General features: G+C 48.6%; 1 protein-coding gene across 46 annotated transcripts in view; it reads right to left on the reverse strand.

Moving 5' to 3' along the window:
* The window catches only part of Tcf7l2 (transcription factor 7 like 2), a 187,922-nt gene that overhangs the window by 55,706 nt on the left and 112,458 nt on the right, over positions 1-19,758 (reverse strand). The window contains exon 5 of one of the 46 annotated variants that reach the window (XM_041660849.1): positions 12,221-12,361. The exons of the other annotated variants lie outside the window; for them this stretch is intronic. Coding sequence (XP_041516783.1) covers positions 12,221-12,361 — 141 coding nt within the window. The remainder of the gene's footprint in view (positions 1-12,220; positions 12,362-19,758) is intronic. 46 annotated transcript variants of the gene reach the window in all.

Consider the following 19,758-nt stretch of genomic DNA (forward strand, 5'->3'; position numbering starts at 1 on the left):
TGTGCTTTTGGATTTTTAGGTCACTCTGATAAGACCATTTCCTTGTCTGAGTTATTTTATTGCTTTTCCCTAGGAGTCCAGGCCCGACAAATTTTGAAGCCCACTTGCACATAAACCTAAGCTGTCAGGTGACATTCAATTGACCATCATCTCGCTGGCATCTGTTTACTCACAGGAAGGACAGGCCTCATCTCCCTGAAGGATCTTTAGTCCTGGAGACAACCTTTTCAAGTAAACGAGGACGGCCATTACGAAACCTATGACTAAAATCTCAGGCAGCTCGCTTTCATCTGAACAGGTCGCTTCTTACGTCACTTCTGCTTTCTAAGAGTGTCTGAGGCCCGACTGCTCAGAAGCTTAGGCCAGACAGCACCCAGTGGGTCTGTTTCTGACAGGCAGGTATGCACCCTGGATCGATGTGGGCTAAGAGGGGAGGAGCAAAGGCTTGGTGCTAAAGAGGCAAGGATGGAAATGCAGCCTAAAACTGCGAAATTGGGGAGGTGGCTCAGCAAGCCTTGGGCAAAAAGAGCCACAGTCACTGCAGAAGTACAGAGTTGGAGAAGCCGAGAAACGGACCTCACGGTATCCAGGCTCGGTTCAGAATCACAGCTCTGACAATTCCAGAAGCTTCGGAGGTGAATTTGCCTACTCATTTCAATGCGGCTTTCCCTGACAGCTTCACAACTGAGGCTATTCACACTGAGTCTATTCACACTGAGACCATTCACACAGGTAAAGGCTCTGACTACGGATAGAGCTTAAGACTCCTAGAAGCTGACGGAGGAATTCATTCTGGTGATCCCCTCAGAGAAGAACGAGTCTTAGTGTGAGCTAACTACTAACTACTCAGCCCATGACTTTGAGCTGGAAGTAGAAAGGTCCCTTCTGTTCTCATCCCTTCTCTTCAGGATAGACCGGTACCAGCACTGGAGGACCTTCTGTGAATTGGAGTCCAGTTCTCCTGGGGCTGCAATCCCTGTCACAGACACATGCCCAAACTGGGGAGGAGGTCCAGTCTAGACAAGCAGAACTTGAAGATCACGGGTACCCTTTGTCCCCATGTGCCCCACACCTTCCAATGTGTTTACTCCTCATCTACCAAACTCAAACAGTACTGTTCTGTGTGCCTAAGAATCTGGTCAGGGAACCAGGCCCCCAGTCACCCAAGGTTACAAACCATATAGGTGGATGCCTAAACTCTGGGAACAGCCAGGAAAAAAGCCAGGTATTGCCAAGACACTCCAGACCAACTTTAATAGGGACTTTGGCATGTGTATTTGTAAATCATCTGCAAGACCATCAGGGAGCTTTGTCTTTTGACCTTCAATTATAGGGTCAGTATGTAACACCAAGGAACACAACCCTCGGGGGGGGGGGGGGGATTACTCCTAATACTGTGACCTAAAAGGAAACAGAACCACGAGGCTGGGAGATGGAGTGAGTAGTGTCTAAGATCTCCCCACCCCCCACCACCACACCCCTGTCTCTTGATACCCTCCCTAGTATCCAGATGAAAACTATTAAGTTCAGGCATTGCTCCACAAGGGACCTTGGCCTCTGGCTATGAGAAGAATAGCATCAAAAAATTGCTTGCCAACAAAGCATAAACTTAAACAAGTCAGGATGGCAGGAGGAGGCCACCCCACAGGAGTCATCCCAGATGGAAATCAAAGCAATGTGGCTCAGAGTGCCACAGGGGCCCAGGGCCCTCAAGTGGGATGTCCCTCTACTCCCTGCAGCAAGTCCTCCATCCCCCAGGAGGATGAGGAAGTCAGTCATCCCTCTGCCCATGTGACCACTTAGAAGAACAGAAGGAAGCATGGGCAAAGGGTGTCCGGTGGATGGCATGTCTGGCTTGGCAGAGAGACTCGGCTCAGACTCTGGCCACTGTCAGCCCTAAGGAGGGTGGGTGAATGGAGCCATAAATGTTCACAGATCCTGGGTTGCTTTGCAAGCAATGGTGGTGACTGACCATAGAAGTACAACCCTAAGGAACTTGCCTCAGTGATTCAGTCCATACAATGGGACAAGGTGCTGCCGTGCCAAGACCTCCTCCTCTTTGCTCTCCTCATGGGCCACCACTGTGAGCACTGGAGCACAGCCCTGTGAGGACCACACACTGTGCAAATATGGGCTTTGCGCTCTCAATGCTCACACCCACAGAGAAGGCATACCATTAATAAGTACAGAAAAATGTGGGTTTCCTCCCAGAGTCAGCTTGGGCACTAGACTCCCTTCCTTCATAAGCCATGAACCTCAACAGGTAACAAAGGAGTCAGACTGAGGACTCCCACTCCCACACCTGGCAGTCAAGTGTCCAGTGCTCTCTCTCAAAACTACTCTCAGCCTTCCACCAAGTGGCCTTATTTTTTTCCCCCTTTCTCTCTTAATTTGTAGGGAGCTAAGCATTTTTTTTTTTTTACTGTGGGTGGTAACAAGAGTCAAACTGTTTCTAATTATTTAAAAAATAAAACCACACACACAAAACAAAACAAAACTGGATGTTGCCAACTGCTGAGAGACTCGGAACAACTTCCGGCTCAGAGACTGTTCTCCCAACCTCCTGTCCCAACCATCCTCAGCCAGGGCGTCTGGAGAGCAAGTGCTGCTCAGCTTACAGCTTCCGTGTTGCAGGGCAGAAGGGTCCTGGCAGAGGGAGGTGGGCACCCTGTCTTGGAAAACATCTGAAGCCCCAGGCTTTCAATCTCCAGGTCCCAATTACTCTCAGCAGAACCGGGGATGAATCATTAAAAAAATAAAATAAAAACTGTGTTAGTTTCCTTCTTGTTAAAGTAAACAGCTGCTACTGACTGGGAGGACTAAGTGAGAATTATACAGAAACAGACTTTAAACAAAGCCTGGGGTATAGAATAAGCGTGCAGTAAATGTTAGCCATTACTTTATTTATACACAAAGTTAGAAGAGAGTATTTGTGCCCTGGGGGAGCTAGAAGGGGGAAGCAAGAATATGTGTGAATAGAGCTATGTCTACAGGGCGGCTGTTCGCGGATTTTTAAGAGGTGGGATCTTGTTATGTCCCCCATGCTGGCTTTGAACTCTGTGAGTTCAAGTGGTCCTTCCCATTTGAGCCTCCAAGTAGCTGGGACTACAGTCACATGCCACCCAGCTCAAGATAGAAGATGTCCAAAGAATAGGGAGTATTGATATCAAACCCTACCAGGTCCTACAAGGGATGAGGACCAATTAAAGAATACAGACTTATGTCAGTTTCCACACATCACCTGCTAACTCAACTCTCTTGGCAAACAAAGGCAGGAACAGGAAATTCCCCTGGTTCTATAAGGTAAACTTGGTCACTCCGCCAGTTCCTCGCAAGGTCAAGGTGAACTCAAGAGTCCTGACCCATGTTCTCAATTACCCATAAAGCAGACCCCTCCAGCCACTGCCAGGGACCAAGACCACATAAGGCTCTCTTATTAAGGACGCCCTTTCACAATGGCCTGCATGAATTATAACTTTATTGGAGTAGGCGGGATGGCACACACCTGTGCTCCCAGCATGCAGGAGCTGAGGCAGGGGGATCTTAAGTGTGAAGCCAACCTAATCAACATAACTTGCATAAAACGTCAGGTCTTTACTACTAAATTCAAATAACATGCAGTTGCTTTTAATGGGAAGAAAATCCACTGAGAAAATACCCAACTCAAAGAGTGAAGAGGAAGAAAGGAAAGGAAGAAGGCAGGGCTGTCTTTCTTTGCTATGGCCGACTTGGAGCTGGGGTTCCTATTCCACATCCCCCAGAAATCCAGTAGAGCCTCCGCTGACCATGTCCACTTGTGACTCACTTGTCAATCACGGCCAGCGGGTGGCAGCGGTTTCAGCTGCGTGCGGCAGGTCATTTTTGTTAACGGAACTGCAGCCTTGCAGCTGGGAGGATGAGAGGATCTTTTGCTGCGTTTTTCTAAAGCAAATATTTAGAGCTTTTATCTTTCCGTGCCCTGACATGTGATCTGTCATCCAAATGGAGGGGGAGGTGGCGCTTCTCATGTGGGTGTTTATAGAAATGACGTCACATTTCCAAAACCCCGACGTCAGTCAGACAAATGGCAACCTCTCTCAGCGCACCTCTGGTAATTTTGTGCTCCGCTTTCCACAGACAGGTGAGAATCAAGACAGAACAGAACGTCACACCTGGTTTCTTACAGTGCCCACATCAACCCGGGACTGCTGGGTTCGGCCCTTGCCAGGCAGCCATCTGTTTTGTTTTGTGATTTATTTTAAATGGTGTTCATTCTCCCTTCTGAAAGGTCCCCCTACCCCCAGTAACCTGCTGCCTTTCTTTGCTCATCAGTACCCGTCCTTCTCCGTGACTAGAACTCATGAGAGCTTTGAGACCCTCGCACGCTCCGGGAGACTGCAGGCTGCGGTGCGAAAGCTGAGCGGCGTGTACTGAAGATGCTTATTGCGTCTTTCCCTGCTTCTAAAGGGGTTTGAAGAAACAGGAAAGCCACAACTCGTTCTGGACGCCCTCCTTCTCCTCCCCTCCAGTCTCTGCTTCCTGCGTGGGTCACCGCTCATACTTCTCATTTGGCTGCAATGGCGGGTCTCCAGGTAATTACAAAGCAGGAATTAGATTGCACAAGCATGCACATGTGCGGCCGCTTTCACCTTCCCTAGCCAAATGCAGCGTCTTCGGTTCACTCGAGTGTGACACCCCGAGCAGATGACTTTTCAGGTCACCTCTCATCATTTCCCAAGAGGACAATGCAGAGATAGGTTCCCCTCCTTCCGCTCCTCCCTTAGAAAGCACAACCTCCAAACAGCTGGGGCAACAACAGCTAAGTCTCCCCAGGCACGGACAGGCGTGTTGGAGAACCTGCATCTCCCAACTCTCCCCTTCTTCCAGCTAAGGCGACAGGTGAGAGAGCCTGAGAGAAGCAGGTTTAGGTCAACAGATCCACTGAAGACACCATGCCCAAATCCTGGCCATCTATCCCGGCATGGGCAAATCACAGGTAATTCAACAGAAAATATCCCAAAGACCCTTTCATTTCACCCTGCTGCCTCTTGTGGATAGCGATAACATGTCGCCATCACCAATGCCACCTGAGTTCTCCCAAGTCCATAAGGTGGCAGAAGGCACTCTAGTGTGCAGGCCGGAACATCTCAGGGAAATGCAGTAACGGCCAGTGGAGACGAGCTGATAACTAAGAAGCCAAAAGGCAAAGCAAGTGTGCCCTCTGTGTGGCCAAGAAGGCCTAGAGATGGGGAGGAGAAGAAACTGACATCTTCTCAAGGAGGGAGGGAGGGAGGAAAAAGAAGAAAATTTTATTGTTGGTATATGTATATATATGTAATAATTTCCTAATCCTATATCCCAAAAGACACTTTGTCTTTCAACTTCAAATCAAGTGTGCACAGAGAGGGGGAATAGAAAGAAGACAGACAGCTGCAGGAGGTCCAATCAAGCCAGCCCACAGAGAGGGAGACCCAGGGGAACCTGATTTGGGAATATTTTGCAGTCCAAACAGGGCAGGGCCCTAGGGGTCAGGCCCCCATTCTTCTTGGGTGCAAGCATATTCTACATCCGAAGGTCCACAAGCCAACCCCGAGCACTGCTCCCTCCCTAGAGGAAGGACAGGAAATGGCTCCTTTAGAGTCACCATGCTTCCTAAGTCATCCTCCCAAAGGACACCCACCTTTCCCAGCGGTTCTCAGGAAAGTGACATGAAGACTGTCCAAGGGACAGTCATACAACTGGACCCCCCTACAGATGGTTACAACTTGGTCTGTTTTCTAGTCAGGGACTTTCTCATTTCTCTGGGGACAAGAAGACTTCTCACCTCTTACACAAAACCCCAGCTCAACACAGGCTTTCCAAGGTCCTGGTGGACAGAAGGCAGACCAGAAACACCGTGACTGGGGGCCTCCAGGACCCCTCCCGAACCCGCCTGGCAGAACACATGTACCATCAAGTTGCCTCCCACCAAACCCACTTCTCTCAACACGAGACACTAGTACCAAGGACAGGGTTTCTCGGTGGGGCCTACAGGTCTGTCGGCCAAGTGCCCAGCATGGCTGAGTAGTGAGGGGACTGGGTCAGCACGTGTCCTTTGGCCACCCCAGTTCTTCCTGCTTCTCAAGTCTCATTTCATCTGTCTCCAATGTCTTCACTTTTTACTTCCCTGCATTCCTTCTGCAAGGAATTGGCGTTTTCAAGACAGAAGCTTCTGAGCACACACACACATACACACACACAGGCACACACACACACATACAGGCACACACAAGTGAGAGCGCACACACACACGCACACATGCACACACACGAGCACATGCGCACACACACACAGGCACACACACATGAGAGAGCACACATACATATGCACACACACAAGCACATGCACACACACATGCACACATATGCACACACGCATACATGCACACACACATACACATATGCACGCACACATGCACACACGTGCGAGCATGCACTCACATGCACACACATGCACACCTCCGGAGAAAGGCTTTGCTCTCCTGTGGCAGTGGCCATGAAGGGTGACAGTGATCATACGTTGTATGACACCACAGACATAGGGACAGGCAGATGTATGCTCAGACAAACACACACCCAAGTGGGTTGGAACAGAACTATATAAACTTTGGCTGTATGAGAATCACCTCATCCTCATTCTCAGCCCGAGCAGAGGTGACCAGCGGTGGATCAGGACAGGGTAACCAAAACTTGATCCTGATTTCATCAAGGGTCATGTGACTTCTACCACACTACCCCCAAACTGAGAGTGTATGGCCATGTGGGGGTAATGACTCAGTTAGGTTCTTTGAGCCCAAGCCTCAGGACTTGAATTCAAATCCTCAGCTGCATAGAAAAGTCCATCGTTGCAGTATACACAGGGGATGTCCTGATGCTCACTACCCAGAATGTCTGGTCACGCAGTGAGCTCCAGGTTCAGTGAGAGACCCTCAATAACAAGGTGGCGAGCCTCTGGAAAGGTTCCCGTGGATGATGGCAGGCTTCTTCACACACATGTACAGACATACAAGTGCACACATGCTCCAACAGGTATACACGCCTCCCCATACACACTCCCCCTACACACACACACACACACACACACACACACACACACACACCTGACTTCTTTTTTTTAAAGCAAACAGACTTGAAATGGCCTTTCAGAAACAAGGCAGAGGAAGGAAGGTTTGTGTGAAGGACAGAGGATGAGCAAGCTTCTTTTACAGGTTCTTGCTAAACCAGTAGCTGAGACAATAAATGCCTTTCAAATGAGGCTCACAAGACACAGGAGGTGGGGTGTGACACCAAGAGCTTTCGCTCCGCAGTGACACCCTTAATATACAAGAAAGTCTCATTCCAGAGTAGGCATGGTTCCCCTCTCTGTCCAAGTCCAAATGTCTGCTTCTCTGACATCACTAAAGAGGCTGACACAGAACCAGACATACAACATGGGCAGTGGGGGAGCTGGAGGGAGGGAGACTGGCACATGACGTTAGAGCCCAGGTACTGTTTTTATTAGGTACTATTTTATTAGGGGGTAAGAACAGGGGTCTTGTGCTGATTTACACTTTCTTTTGATGCAACCTAGCCCATGAAAAACCAGTCAGTCTTTCACCTCAAAGAATTATAAAAGAGGAAGCCCAATGCCACCCACAGAGGCCTGAGTCTTCTATATCAATGACCTCTGTCAGGGATGTGGAGGAAATACGTGACTAGCTCAGTAGAGGGAAACTGAGGCAGACACTATGTTAAGAGTCAAAGGCTGTCCTGTCAGCAGGATCAGCTGGACCCCCCATGGCTTCACACAAGGCAAAGAACCAGCCATCTTCCACAGGTGAATCCCTCAGATCATTGTCCCACACACAGGGACTTCTGGTCCCATATACCAGCTCACAGGGTAGGAGACAAGTGTCCAAGGCGACAGTAATATCCATGGTGACATGGTCTTTTCAGTCTAAGGAATGATAGAGGACATGGGACAGCCCTCTTCTGTGGGCAGTGAGTACCAGAGGGTGGAGGGGGATGACACCACATTCCCATACACTAGGATGTGACCTCACTGAGGTGTGAGAAACACTTGGGTGGGACTTCAGAGTGACAGAGGACCATGTACTTAGCCTAGAAGGCCACAGTGACAAGACTAAGTATAGATGGGAGGAGATGGGTGGTCCGTGTCTGTACAGAAGGATCCTGGGTTGTATAAGGAAACCACGGCTCATACATTGTGGGGGTCTTTATAAACCATCCCAGAATCTGCCTCTCCAGGATTTTCAACAGACACCCTCTGCCGAGTGCCTACAGCAGGGGAACACAGAGCAGAGCCTCGTTTCATTGGGAGCAATGGCAAGCGGTCCCCACTTCTAGCATGGACAGCCAGGAGAAAGTAAAAGTCCTCCCCACATTTAGGAGTCACAAAACACGTGGGGAACATACATACACAACATGAGTCCCCCTGTGACTTTTGGAGCTCAGCTTTGGAACACTGGAAGTTCATCCCAATTCAAACTTTGCCTTTAGGGGGTGCATTTGACATTGTTACTCAGGCTGCTTCTAATAAGAGGGCAGACCATGCTTCTATTTGGGGGAGGGAGGCTAGCTGAATGCTTGCTAACCTGGAGTTATAGCAGTTAAATCAGCACACACACAGAGCATCCCCCCTAATACACAGCCATATACAGCTGAACACTGAAGAACTCGGAAAATGAAGTAATATCCTTATTAGTTTTCAATGACGAATAAGCAAAACTGAAGCCAGTCATGAACCATGCTTTTCAGAAATCTGACTTATAAGAAGCCACAGACTTATAGGATGTGGTCTAATAAACCTAAGAGAAGTTTCATTTCCTCTCTCCAACTGGTCAACTCCCTGTCTCTACACTGGCTTCGCAGACGGAGCCAAACTGTCTTTCCCCCTTCCATTGCAGGTCACGAGGCTGAAGAATAAGGGAATCCCTCATTTGGCCCTTTTTGAAAATGCAACCTAAAAATGAAGTCAAAACAGGTTCAATGCTAGTCAGGGGGTAAGTCAGCCAAAAAGAATAAAAACTGGAGAGGCAGAGTGAGAGGGAGCTTACTAGTCCCTGGCACCGACTGGGAAAGCTTCTGTGAACCCCCGAAGAGGAAGGAAATGGGGAATGAGAGAAGACTTCTGACAAAGAGCTATTTGCAAAGGTTGTTTGCCCGTATTTCAGAGGCCGCAGCGACAGTGACTAAGCAGTTACAGGAAAGCCTTCTTATCTGAGGGCAGTTGTGCGGGGTCACACCCTATCCCTGTGGCTCCTCGCAACCCCAGGGCAGTGTGCTGTGTGGCCAGCTCTAACATGGACACGAATAGCTAACTAGAAAGAAGTGACTCATGTCTGCCCAGGTGAGTATTGACTTTCTTAGTCATATTTACTCAACCGGTCTATCTACTGAATTCCCTGGAGGAAGAGATGGCAAAAGTCAGGACCTGAGCAGAACAACAAGGCAGAGGGGAGGACAATGGTTATTAATCGGAGACGATGGGAAAGATCTTCTGACCGGGACATTTACTCCATTTCCCAAGAGCGCAGGGTGGCAACAGGATCAAATGCACCCTCCTTCCGGAAAATGGAGGAAATACTGGACCATGAACAACAGCACGTCCCGTCATTAGCAGTGTTTTACGGCACCAGCTCTCTAGCTTGGGATCTTAAGCAGCTCCATGGCTTTGGCTCAGGTTACCCCTATTTGCAGAAGGGGTGTGTACAGCGCTGCCTCTTAAGGCTGCTGTCAGGGTCCAAAGAGTTAATACAGCAGTACAGTTCTTTACAGTAGTGCCCGGACCGCAAGAAGTCTGTGAGACATGTCAAAGGATCTCCCTCGGTACCCAGCGGAGCAAGCCTGGCCCGTATTCTATTACCGGGCTTTTTACACATCCAAACATTGCATCAAGGAGGAGCGAGAGCCTTGCCAACAGAGGTGACAGACTCGGGACTTACTGCTTGCTGACTGCCAATCATCTAGTTCCCTAGAGCCATTTCTAGAAGGCTCACACCACAGGTCAGGATTTTCACACTCCACCAAAATTCCTGAAGTATCAGGTACTAGCAATGTTAAGCATGATTTTCCATGCGGGACGGAAAGCAAGGGAGGAAAGTGTATAGGGCACACAGCCAAGCAGACCACCAGTGACCAAGACCATCAAAATGATGCTCAGGCAGGCATGTGGGGTCTGCCGTTTGTGCTCGCAATCTCACACAAACCGGCTTTTTACACTGCCTATCTACAGGATAGAGAAACTGAGGCAGAGAACCGGCTTTTTACACTGCCTATCTACAGGATAGAGAAACTGAGGCAGAGAACCGGCTTTTTACACTGCCTATCTACAGGATAGAGAAACTGAGGCAGAGAACCGGCTTTTTACACTGCCTATCTACAGGATAGAGAAACTGAGGCAGAGAACGGTTTGGTAACTTGCTCATTCTCGGCACCTTTGTGCCTGGCATATTCACAATCTGTGGGTTTATCCTTCACCTGGAAACATTTTTTTTTTCTGTACTAAGGACAAACAGAAGAAATGTTCAAGGTCACTGGCGCCAGGGTTCTAATCGGCTCCTGCAAATCTCAAGCTACAAGGAAGACAGCCAGTCTTTCTGTTTCTATTTCCTTGTATCAAAACAGGCACCTGGTTCTCCTTTATCTCTGTCCCGACTCTGACCAAAGGTTAATGAGCTACCTTTTGCCGGGCCCAGTGGGCTAGCCTTATCTGCCAGGCCTGGTGGGATAGCCTTATCCTTGAGAGTCAGAATGGGCTGCTTTCCTTAGGAGAAGCTGACCAGGCAGGATCTGCTAAGATCACAACCACTGCAGAGTGGAGGCCTCAGCGCCCTGCCACACAGAACCGGCTGAACACACACACTCACACACGCACCAGGTAGTCAGAGGGTAAGCACAGCCCATAGTGGGCATGTCAAAGGCAAGAGAGCAGGAGAGGGTCAAAGCCTCAGAACACCTGTCTGTTCTAGCGCCACCTGGACTAAGAGTAAGGTTAGAGCACGGGAATTCCAAGGACACAGACTTAGGGTCTTACATCCCCTGCCGTGACATCAGGTGAGGGGAGAGTGCAAAACTGTGTCAGTGAGACCCCAACATCAGTGAACACGAACGACTCAAGAAACTTGTCAAAAACAAGACGATCTACAGGTCGTGCGAGGGTCTGGGTGATGTGCCTTCTACATGTTTTTCTATATCTCTCTGGTTCTCCTAAATGGCTGTCTACTGTTTCTTAAGAAGAACAAGGGTTTTTAACATGATCTCTTCCACTGTTTCCCTCTCTAGAGGCAAGACATATATGTGTGTGCTCCCTATCTCTCCAGGTGCCCATTCTGCCCACTAGAGAAACTTGCTTTCTCACCAGGCACCATCTAGCATATAGCATAAGCTCCGCACCTAGTAGGGACACAACGTCGGTTTTTAAAGTCTCCACTAATTGGCTCGTGAATATTCATGAAAACCAAAACATCATCTTCTATCTAAATCTAAGAGTTACTTTAATTTTTTTTTGAAAGTCTGCATTGATGTTTGCTTTCCTGAAGATAAAAGAATGTTCTGGAAGTTCTTTATTCTTGGTACAACTAATTTGAAGAGAGCTGTCACTCTGGAGCCCAGAGTCGTGTGGGGTATTGACATCACATTGAATTATTTAAAGGAAATTAACAATGCTTCCTGTCCTTGGAGAACAGCATCTGTGAGCAGGCATTGGGCTATGCCTGCCTCTGCCAGCCAGGGACCTTGCAGGGTGGGGGGCAGTTCTCAGCACCGTGAATTTGAAAAGAAAATCTATACTATAGACAACTAATTGCTAGTAGCAATGGCAAAGTTGAGGTGACAGCTTCCCTTCCACCGGGAGTCATAAGGAATCCCAGGAAATGACTTCCCAGATTCAAGTCTGACAGAATACTGCACATTCTTGCGTGTGATGCTGGGTCACGTGGCCTTTACGAGGCAGCTGGGCATCACGCATCCTCCCTAGCACTGCCTCCACCCTCTTCTTGTAAAGTGGTGATTTAATGGCTATGACTTCCCTATCAGTGGTCAGCAGCCAGACATCATGGCACCTGAAATGAAAGGGGACCCAAGGAGGATTCAGGGATGGAGGTGGATGCATGGGCCCTGCCCTCGCGAGAGGTAAACTTTGGATGGGTGGCTTCGTTTCAGGGCTGGCTCATCTCATACCGTCATTCTGCTCCGAGACCTACCTCCAGACACCAGGGCTCCCCAACCTTTTGTAAGGAGTGGCTGCTTTTCATGTCCCTGAAGACTTGCGTGCTGACAGTGAAGTCTGAGGGGGGGTAGAAGTGCTCACAGGCATGTCCCTGAGTGCAGCAAGGGAGGGGGCTCTGCTGCCAGGAAGAAAGGGGAACAGAGTGAGGCGTGGCCGGGAGAGACTCCCCAAGGCACACACAGCAGCCCCAGCCTGGCTCGCCACCTAACCCACGTTTTCCTAGGTGCCCCACAACCATGGGAGCCCAGAACTCTCCATGCCTCCCTGCCATGCAGCTGGGGTCCCTGAGAGACCTCTAGAACACAGCTTCCTCATGCGGCCTTCCTGCCATGTTCTTTTTCCACCATGCCCAGCCCTAACCGCATCCATCCCCTGATGTACACGGACGGTTGCTCCTTCCTCTAAGCAACCAGCCACCTGGCTGAGCCTTCTCTCTTAACTTACCTTGCTGCAGCTTCTATTTGGATAAATTTTGTGGGTTTGCTGGTGTTTGCACCTTGTAATCATACATACTTTCTATGTGTGTATACCTTGCCGTCATACACTCTCATGTATGACTGTACTCCTGAGCTGTTGGGGCTCCTGTCTTAACACCCCTTTGTTCCCTTAGACTACAGCCTCCTAAGAGAAGCCACAAAAACACCACCTGGGACCCCTCTATAGATCAGGACCCCCATGTGTTCAGGAAAGTGTGCTGAAGCCAAGTCTACTCAGTAGGCATCTGGTCCCAAAAACTGCCTTCCCCATCCAGGCCCGTATACAAGGTTGTGCTGACTGCTCCATTAACTCCTACAACCAGCACACAGGCTAAGAGTGTTCTGCCTAGTTCACAGAGGAGGAAACCGACTCAGAGACGTTAAGGAGCGTGCCCAAGGTCACACAGCTAGAGGGACAGTATGGACTGTGTGTAGTCTTCTCCAGCAAATGGCCACTGTGTAGACCCACAATTCCTGGTCAGAAGTTTGTTACAGCCCCATTTACAAGGTAGAAAATTTGGAGATAGAATTGCAGGGTGTGAAGACGAGCTCCCTGAAAGGAACAAATGCCTTTCCACTTGCTTCATGTTGTTGGGTGGTTGGCTAGTGCTCCTGGGGGCTGAACCCAGGGTCTTGTACAGGCTATGCATGAGCTCTGCCCCGAAGCTGTGACCCCACATGGGAAGGAAAGAGGGAGGGAGGGAGAGAGAGAAAGAGGGAGGGAGGGAAATTCTATCTTTTTATATTCATTGCAAAAGATGGACTGAGTAAACTTGTCCAGCCCAAATGACTACAGATAATTCTGGAAGACAAATCAATAAAAATAAAGACTGGGAGCCACAACCCTGGAGCAGCTTCCGAGGCTGTCACAACGCCATCTATCCATGTGCGCTGGGCTGCTTTGGGGTATTGCAAACACTCACAGGGAAACTCAGCTCCCCAGGTGACAAAGGGCAATCAACTGCTGGCAGCTGAAGACCTTTCCAGGAAGAGCAGCCAAGGGCCAGCAGCAGCGTGGCTTGCTATCACAGAGCTGTCTTGGGTCCATCTGGGAAGCAAGGCCTCCACGGCCCTCACTGATAAATGGAGCGATCACAAGATGAGTGAGCTCGGACCAGCTTTAGAGTGGAGGTGACTGTGCCTAGCTCTGTCTACAGCCCTGACTCGCCTGAGTGCTGTCTTCAAGGGCAGCACAAGGAACTATCCAGCTTTATCTGAAAGGAGCCCAGCAATGTGAGGGCTTAATGCTTATCTCCTTATACTTCGCTGACTAACAAAGCAACAAGCACGAAAAAGCAAGTCTCTCAGGGGCAAGTGGCTGGAGAAGGGAGCTTGGCAAAGAAACACTAGAACCATCCGAAGAGCTAGGGCTGCCTTCAAGTACATTGTCTCTGTCACCATCCATGGACGCTTCCCTGCCAGCTATCCTCTTAGAGGGCGCGCTCTCTCTCTCTCTCTCTCTCTCTCTCTCTCTCCAAACACACACACACACACACACACACACACACACACACACACACACACACAGCACTACAGCACTCTATAACCATAGAACCATAGATATCTTTCCTTCTATGCTTAGGAGCCAGGGAATCTCAGAGTCAAACTCGGTGGTCATAGCCCCTCTCTTCAAGGAGCCAACAGCTTTGAACTTGTAGGATTCAACTTATCCCCACTTTATCTAATGTCTTTAAGATATTCATTCATAATATTTTCATAATATAGAGTGAGTTTTATAAACTCCTTAAAAGCTTGAGAACAGGGGGCTGGAGAGATGGCTCAGTGGTTAAGAGCATTGCCTGCTCTTCCAAAAGTCCTGAGTTCAATTCCCAGCAACCACATGGTGGCTCACAACCATCTGTAATGAGGTCTGGTGCCCTCTTCTGGCCTGCAGGCATATACACAAACAGAATATTGTATACATAATAAATAAATAAATTTTAAAAAAAGCTTGAGAACATGGAAGTGTTCGAAAACTCTGGGCATCCACAAGAATCTAGGGAAGGGAGGGTCTTTGTAGCGGAGGCGCAAGAAGCTCAAGTAGGGGGCTAAGAACAATGAGTCAGCAGTTTCTGCATTTTGTGTTTCATGGCCTTTCCCAGCTTTTCCAGTAATAAAATCTTAAATTTTTTAGGAGACACTAACCTGAGTTCATGAAGCTGTTAGCTTAGGTAGAGTGCATTGCTCCCCCAGCTTGAGGCCTGGGCAGGTGTACTCAATGTGTACCCACCCTGCACACTGCAATCCCTTACCCCAGCTGCCGACTGGAAACCACAGCACAGACATTAAGGGGCAAAGATAAGATCTCTCTGGACTTGAATAAGCTTCTCTGCAAGGAAGTCAGCTCAGAGGATGGCAGAGCAAAGGCTCCTGGGAAACATTCTGAAACATAGACAACTGGACCCAGCCACTGAACTGTCTCCTTCCCCTGGACTTTTTGGTTATAGATCCGCATGCTCCTTTTCTCAGGCTAGCTTGCTTTAGGGATGAAGAGAGAGGAAGAGATCTGGGAGGAGAGCACTCTGGTCATTGTAGCCCGAGCTCAGTAATTGTTCATCAGTAGGTGGTAAAGTAGAAGAGGAAGAGGGACACTCTGTAGGAAAGGAAGCTAAGGCCTGTGAGCTCCCTGCTGCTCCAGGGTTGGGGTGGCACTTGAGAGTCCATCAATCTCCACCAGCCGCACAAAACTGGTAGAGTGACCCTGCTCTCCTCCGTCCTCTAGAGTCCCCATCAAAACCACTGCAACCCTGACCAAACTGGGAATACAGAATACGGATCCGGAAGTGGGAGCCACTTATCCTTGGCAATGGCCCTGGATTCGGGAAACACTGCCTGGATGTGAGTGGATTTCTGAAGGGGATGTCTTCCAAAGAAGGAAATGACATTAAGGGGCTGTAGCACGGTGGCATGCTAACACAGAAGGCAGGCTGCAGTTGCATTAGGCAGATACACAGCTGCAGGAGACACCCACAGGGTCCATCAGTGTTTGCATATTCCAATATCATACTTCCTTGTGACCTTACTGCCTTCTTCCGTAAGATGCTGGTGATAGTCGACATCACATGACAGAACGGAGGCCAACAAGTTAAAATATATCAACTGCTTTACAGGGAAACGCCCACACGCTCACACACACACACACAGGCACACACGTATACACCATAAATGGGAAGTACGGAAAGAGCTAGACAACAATTTAAAAGAAAACAAGACTAAACAAAATGACAGGCTCTAAAAATGCTAAAACATTCAAAATGTTTTGCATAAAACAATATCAGAGTGAAACTGGACAACAGCTGTTCGCTCTGGAAGAAACTGAACCAGACTGGAGGTGGGGGAGGAAGGTTTAAGCTTTACTTTTGGCTCCAGGAAAGTCCCAGCTCTGTGCAAGCCAATTCCTTACATGAAGACTCTTTATTATATGTACAACATGTACTATATGTACCTTCTATTGGCTCTGCGTCTTTAATCAATTTTACATGTTTGTTGGACTGGAGTGTGCTCAGGCTGTCCAGATATTTATTCAAACATTATTCTTGGCTCGGGATATGGCTCAGCAGATGCCTGACATGTTCAAGGCCCTAGTTTAGTTCCTGACACAGGAAAGAAAGAAAATGAGGGCAGTGGTGGTATACACCTTTAATCCCACACTCGGGAGGAAGAGGCAGGAGGATCCCTATGTTTGAGGTCAGCCTGGCCTATAGCAGGAGTTCCAGGACAAACAGAGGTACACAGAGAAACCCTGTTGGAGGAGGAGGAGATAAAATTATAAAGACTTTTTTTGGGGGGGAGGGGAATTCCTCTGGCCCAATTGCCTTTGAGCATAAAACACAACTCCTTCCTAAGCATAGAGACAACAGGCTTCAAAAGGACATCACGCCACCTCCTTTGCTAGTCCTGGGTTCTCTGACTAAACTAGAATGTAGCCCTCGGTCCTCCTGAGTGTCTGATATGCCGGATCTCTCAGCCTAACTCTGTGGGTCAGTTCCTGATGGCAAATCACTTTCTATGCCCCTACACAACACTCATTTGGTTTTGTCTCTACAGAACCCTAATATAGATGGCTGAGGCCATTTTTCTCGTCCACTGCACGCGTAGAAAGACTGCTCATGAGTCTCTACGTGAGAGCAGAACTTGATTGTGGAATGAATTTTGCAATCACTCTGCAGATCCGAAAGCCTCCCCAGGTCCATATGGCTGGGATGCAGAAGTGAAAAGAGAAAAATAAAAAACAGAAACCCAGACTTTAAAGAAACAATAATAGTTCAGGGTTCTCGAAGAAAATGTTATATCTTCATAGGAATAAAGAAGCCATTTAATAGAGTCGCCAACAAGGATCTGTTTACAAAAACAAGCAAAGTAGTGCAAGTTAACGGGAGGAATGGTCATCTCTCTGTCATATACACACACAAATGTACACGTGCATACAAACAAGGCCAACAGAACACAGCAGCAGCCATCCAACCAAACAAACCACCATGTATGTACATATAAATATCACCTTGGAGAGACACAGGGCTCCGCAGGTCATGCTGACCTAACTTTATAAGCACCATCAACAATTCTGACCTCAGGAGATGAGGTAACTTAAATGGGAACTAATTACATTTGAGCTATGTTCTAACAACTTACAGTGGAGGCAGAGCAACTGTAATTGGCCTCTGGGCAAGCTACCATTTTTATCATTAAGAACAAGCCCAGTCTGTCCCCAAACTAAGGTATTACCATTAACATGCAAGCGCTTGCAACACTGTTCCACTAGCAATGTTCCAGAAACTCAAGCTAGTGTGAATGGGTACACACATGTGCAGGACTGCATGCCTGGTCAGCCAGGACCGGATCATGAAGCAAGAAGTCTCAGTGTCAGGACAGACAAGTGTCCAGGCCATAGACATGGCCTCTCCCTCTCTAAGTGCACATGCTCTTGTCACTCAAGCACCCCACTCAGAATTGGCATTGACTGGTATGGAGTGACCATCCCTAGGGTCAAAGAATATGGGCATGAAGTCCACCTGTGCCTTCACGTACCCCAATACAGACAGGAGGCAAAAGTCCAAACGGAATGGGAGCACTCCCACAGAGGCATGGGAGCAAAGCCATCTTCACACTTAATGATCCCAGCACTCTGGAACGCCCCCAAGCTCCATACTGGCCAATGAGGACCGCCAAGGGGCTCTGTGTGTCCTGTCAATGAGGTTGCTAGTTCGCAAGTCCAAGAGCCCTAGGCCTCCTTCTCTCTGGTCACTGCCATTATAGACGAAGAAGGTATCTACCTGGAGGCAGACAGCCGTATTCAATAGAAAAGGCAACACAGGACGAAGATCCACTTTGCTACATAAATGTTCTACATGGCCAGGGAAGACTCAAGAGTTTGAACCCATGACATCATCCCAAAGGTCCTTCTTGGATAAAACAAAGCTTTGACAACTTGTTCTCCCCTCCCCATCTTTTGAAAACAGATCGTTATCAAATATTGAGAAGTTGGAAATATGATATATTTTATCATACACCAGAAATGAGGGTGTGTGTGTGTGTGTGTGTGTGTGTGTGTGTGTAAAGAGTTGGGATGGTTTGGAAAGGAGGGGGAGAGTCATTGGAGTCATTTTGAGTACAGGGGTGTTTTTACTCTTTCATCTGTTATCAACCCCAATAATCTCTAACCCTGTAACATGCTCAAGTGGGTGCCACCGCTTTGCCCAGGCTTGAGAAAGCAGTCAGAGCGTATGAAAGTCAGCAAATAGAGTTCGAAGAGGCCCAGGCCGGTGGAATATCAAGTCTCACACCCAGACCCTGGCTGACCCTAGCTGACCTCCCACGCGGTGTTCCTCTCTGCTCTCTGTGAGGGGCTCCATGCGACCTCAGGCCGATGAGAAGCGAAGCTACTGTCACTTTCCCAGTCCTCACCTCCATGTGTAACCCATTGTCCCTTCTCTGGGCAATGTCACCTCTTGAGGTAAGCAAACAGTGCCTGTAAGACCACACACAAGGAGGACACACTCGAGCCCAAGCCTCAGCATTGACCTGCTGCAGAACAACTTCCTGCAGAGAGCTTGACGAGGCCAGCTGATAAAGCAAACACCATGGCACTCGCTGTGGATAGAGGGAGCTCTTTCTCCCAGGCCAGCTTTGGGGAGAAATGCCTACATGTGGCTAAGCTTTTGACATTGCAACCGCTGTCGTCCATGGCATCCACATGGGAAAGGAGAAGTGAGAATCCTGGTACAAAAGAATCTGGAGAGCCTAAGCCTTGACCTACCTCCTCCTTCTGATTAAATACTTGTCTTTTTATGAGTAAAGGAGACTCTGTGTGCAGTGTGTGTGTGTGTAGAAGGATCAGACAATGTTCCATCTTGTTTGTTTTGGTTTGGTTTTTTTCGAGACAGGGTTTCTCTGTGTTGCTTTAGTGCCTGTGGTGTTCCATCTTTTATTGTTGTTCTAGGCAGAGTCTTAAGGATCTCAGGCTCAGGTTCATTGTAGAAGTGAGACAGACCGTGCAGACTTGATCCTCCTGTCTCTACCTCCAAAATGTTGGGATTATAGGTCTACCCTATCATCCTGAATTATGTGGTGCCAGGCCTGGTACATGCTGGGCAAGCCCTCTACAACTTTTTCTGTTGTGGTTGTTTTGTTTTTGAGACATAATCTCAGTACATAGTTCCACGTGGCCTAGAACTTGCTATGTAGACCAGGCTGACCTCAAGGTCACAGAGATCTGTCTGCCTCTGCCTGCCTCTGGACCACCACATCCCTGCTTTATAAAGTCAAGTCAGCACCACATGTACACTGTGAGTAGAGAACACATTTACAGGACACGAATGCTGGCAATGTGGAGGGCAGCCAGCAGAGCACATGACCCAGGCAGACTCCATCCTGAGCAAGACCCCGCCTTCCTTCAGCCAATCAACCAAAGGAGAGGCTCTGCCTCCAGACACTCAGCCAAAGAGCAATGTTGGTATGGGAGGTCCTTCCATCTATGTGTTTCTTTTATTGATTAATCAATAAAGAAACTGCTTTGAACCTATAGCAGGGCAGAACT

This window comes from Microtus oregoni, unplaced genomic scaffold (assembly GCF_018167655.1).
Source record: "Microtus oregoni isolate MIOR12 unplaced genomic scaffold, Mior012 000012F_ref0000307, whole genome shotgun sequence".
Taxonomy (NCBI): Eukaryota; Metazoa; Chordata; class Mammalia; order Rodentia; family Cricetidae; genus Microtus; species Microtus oregoni.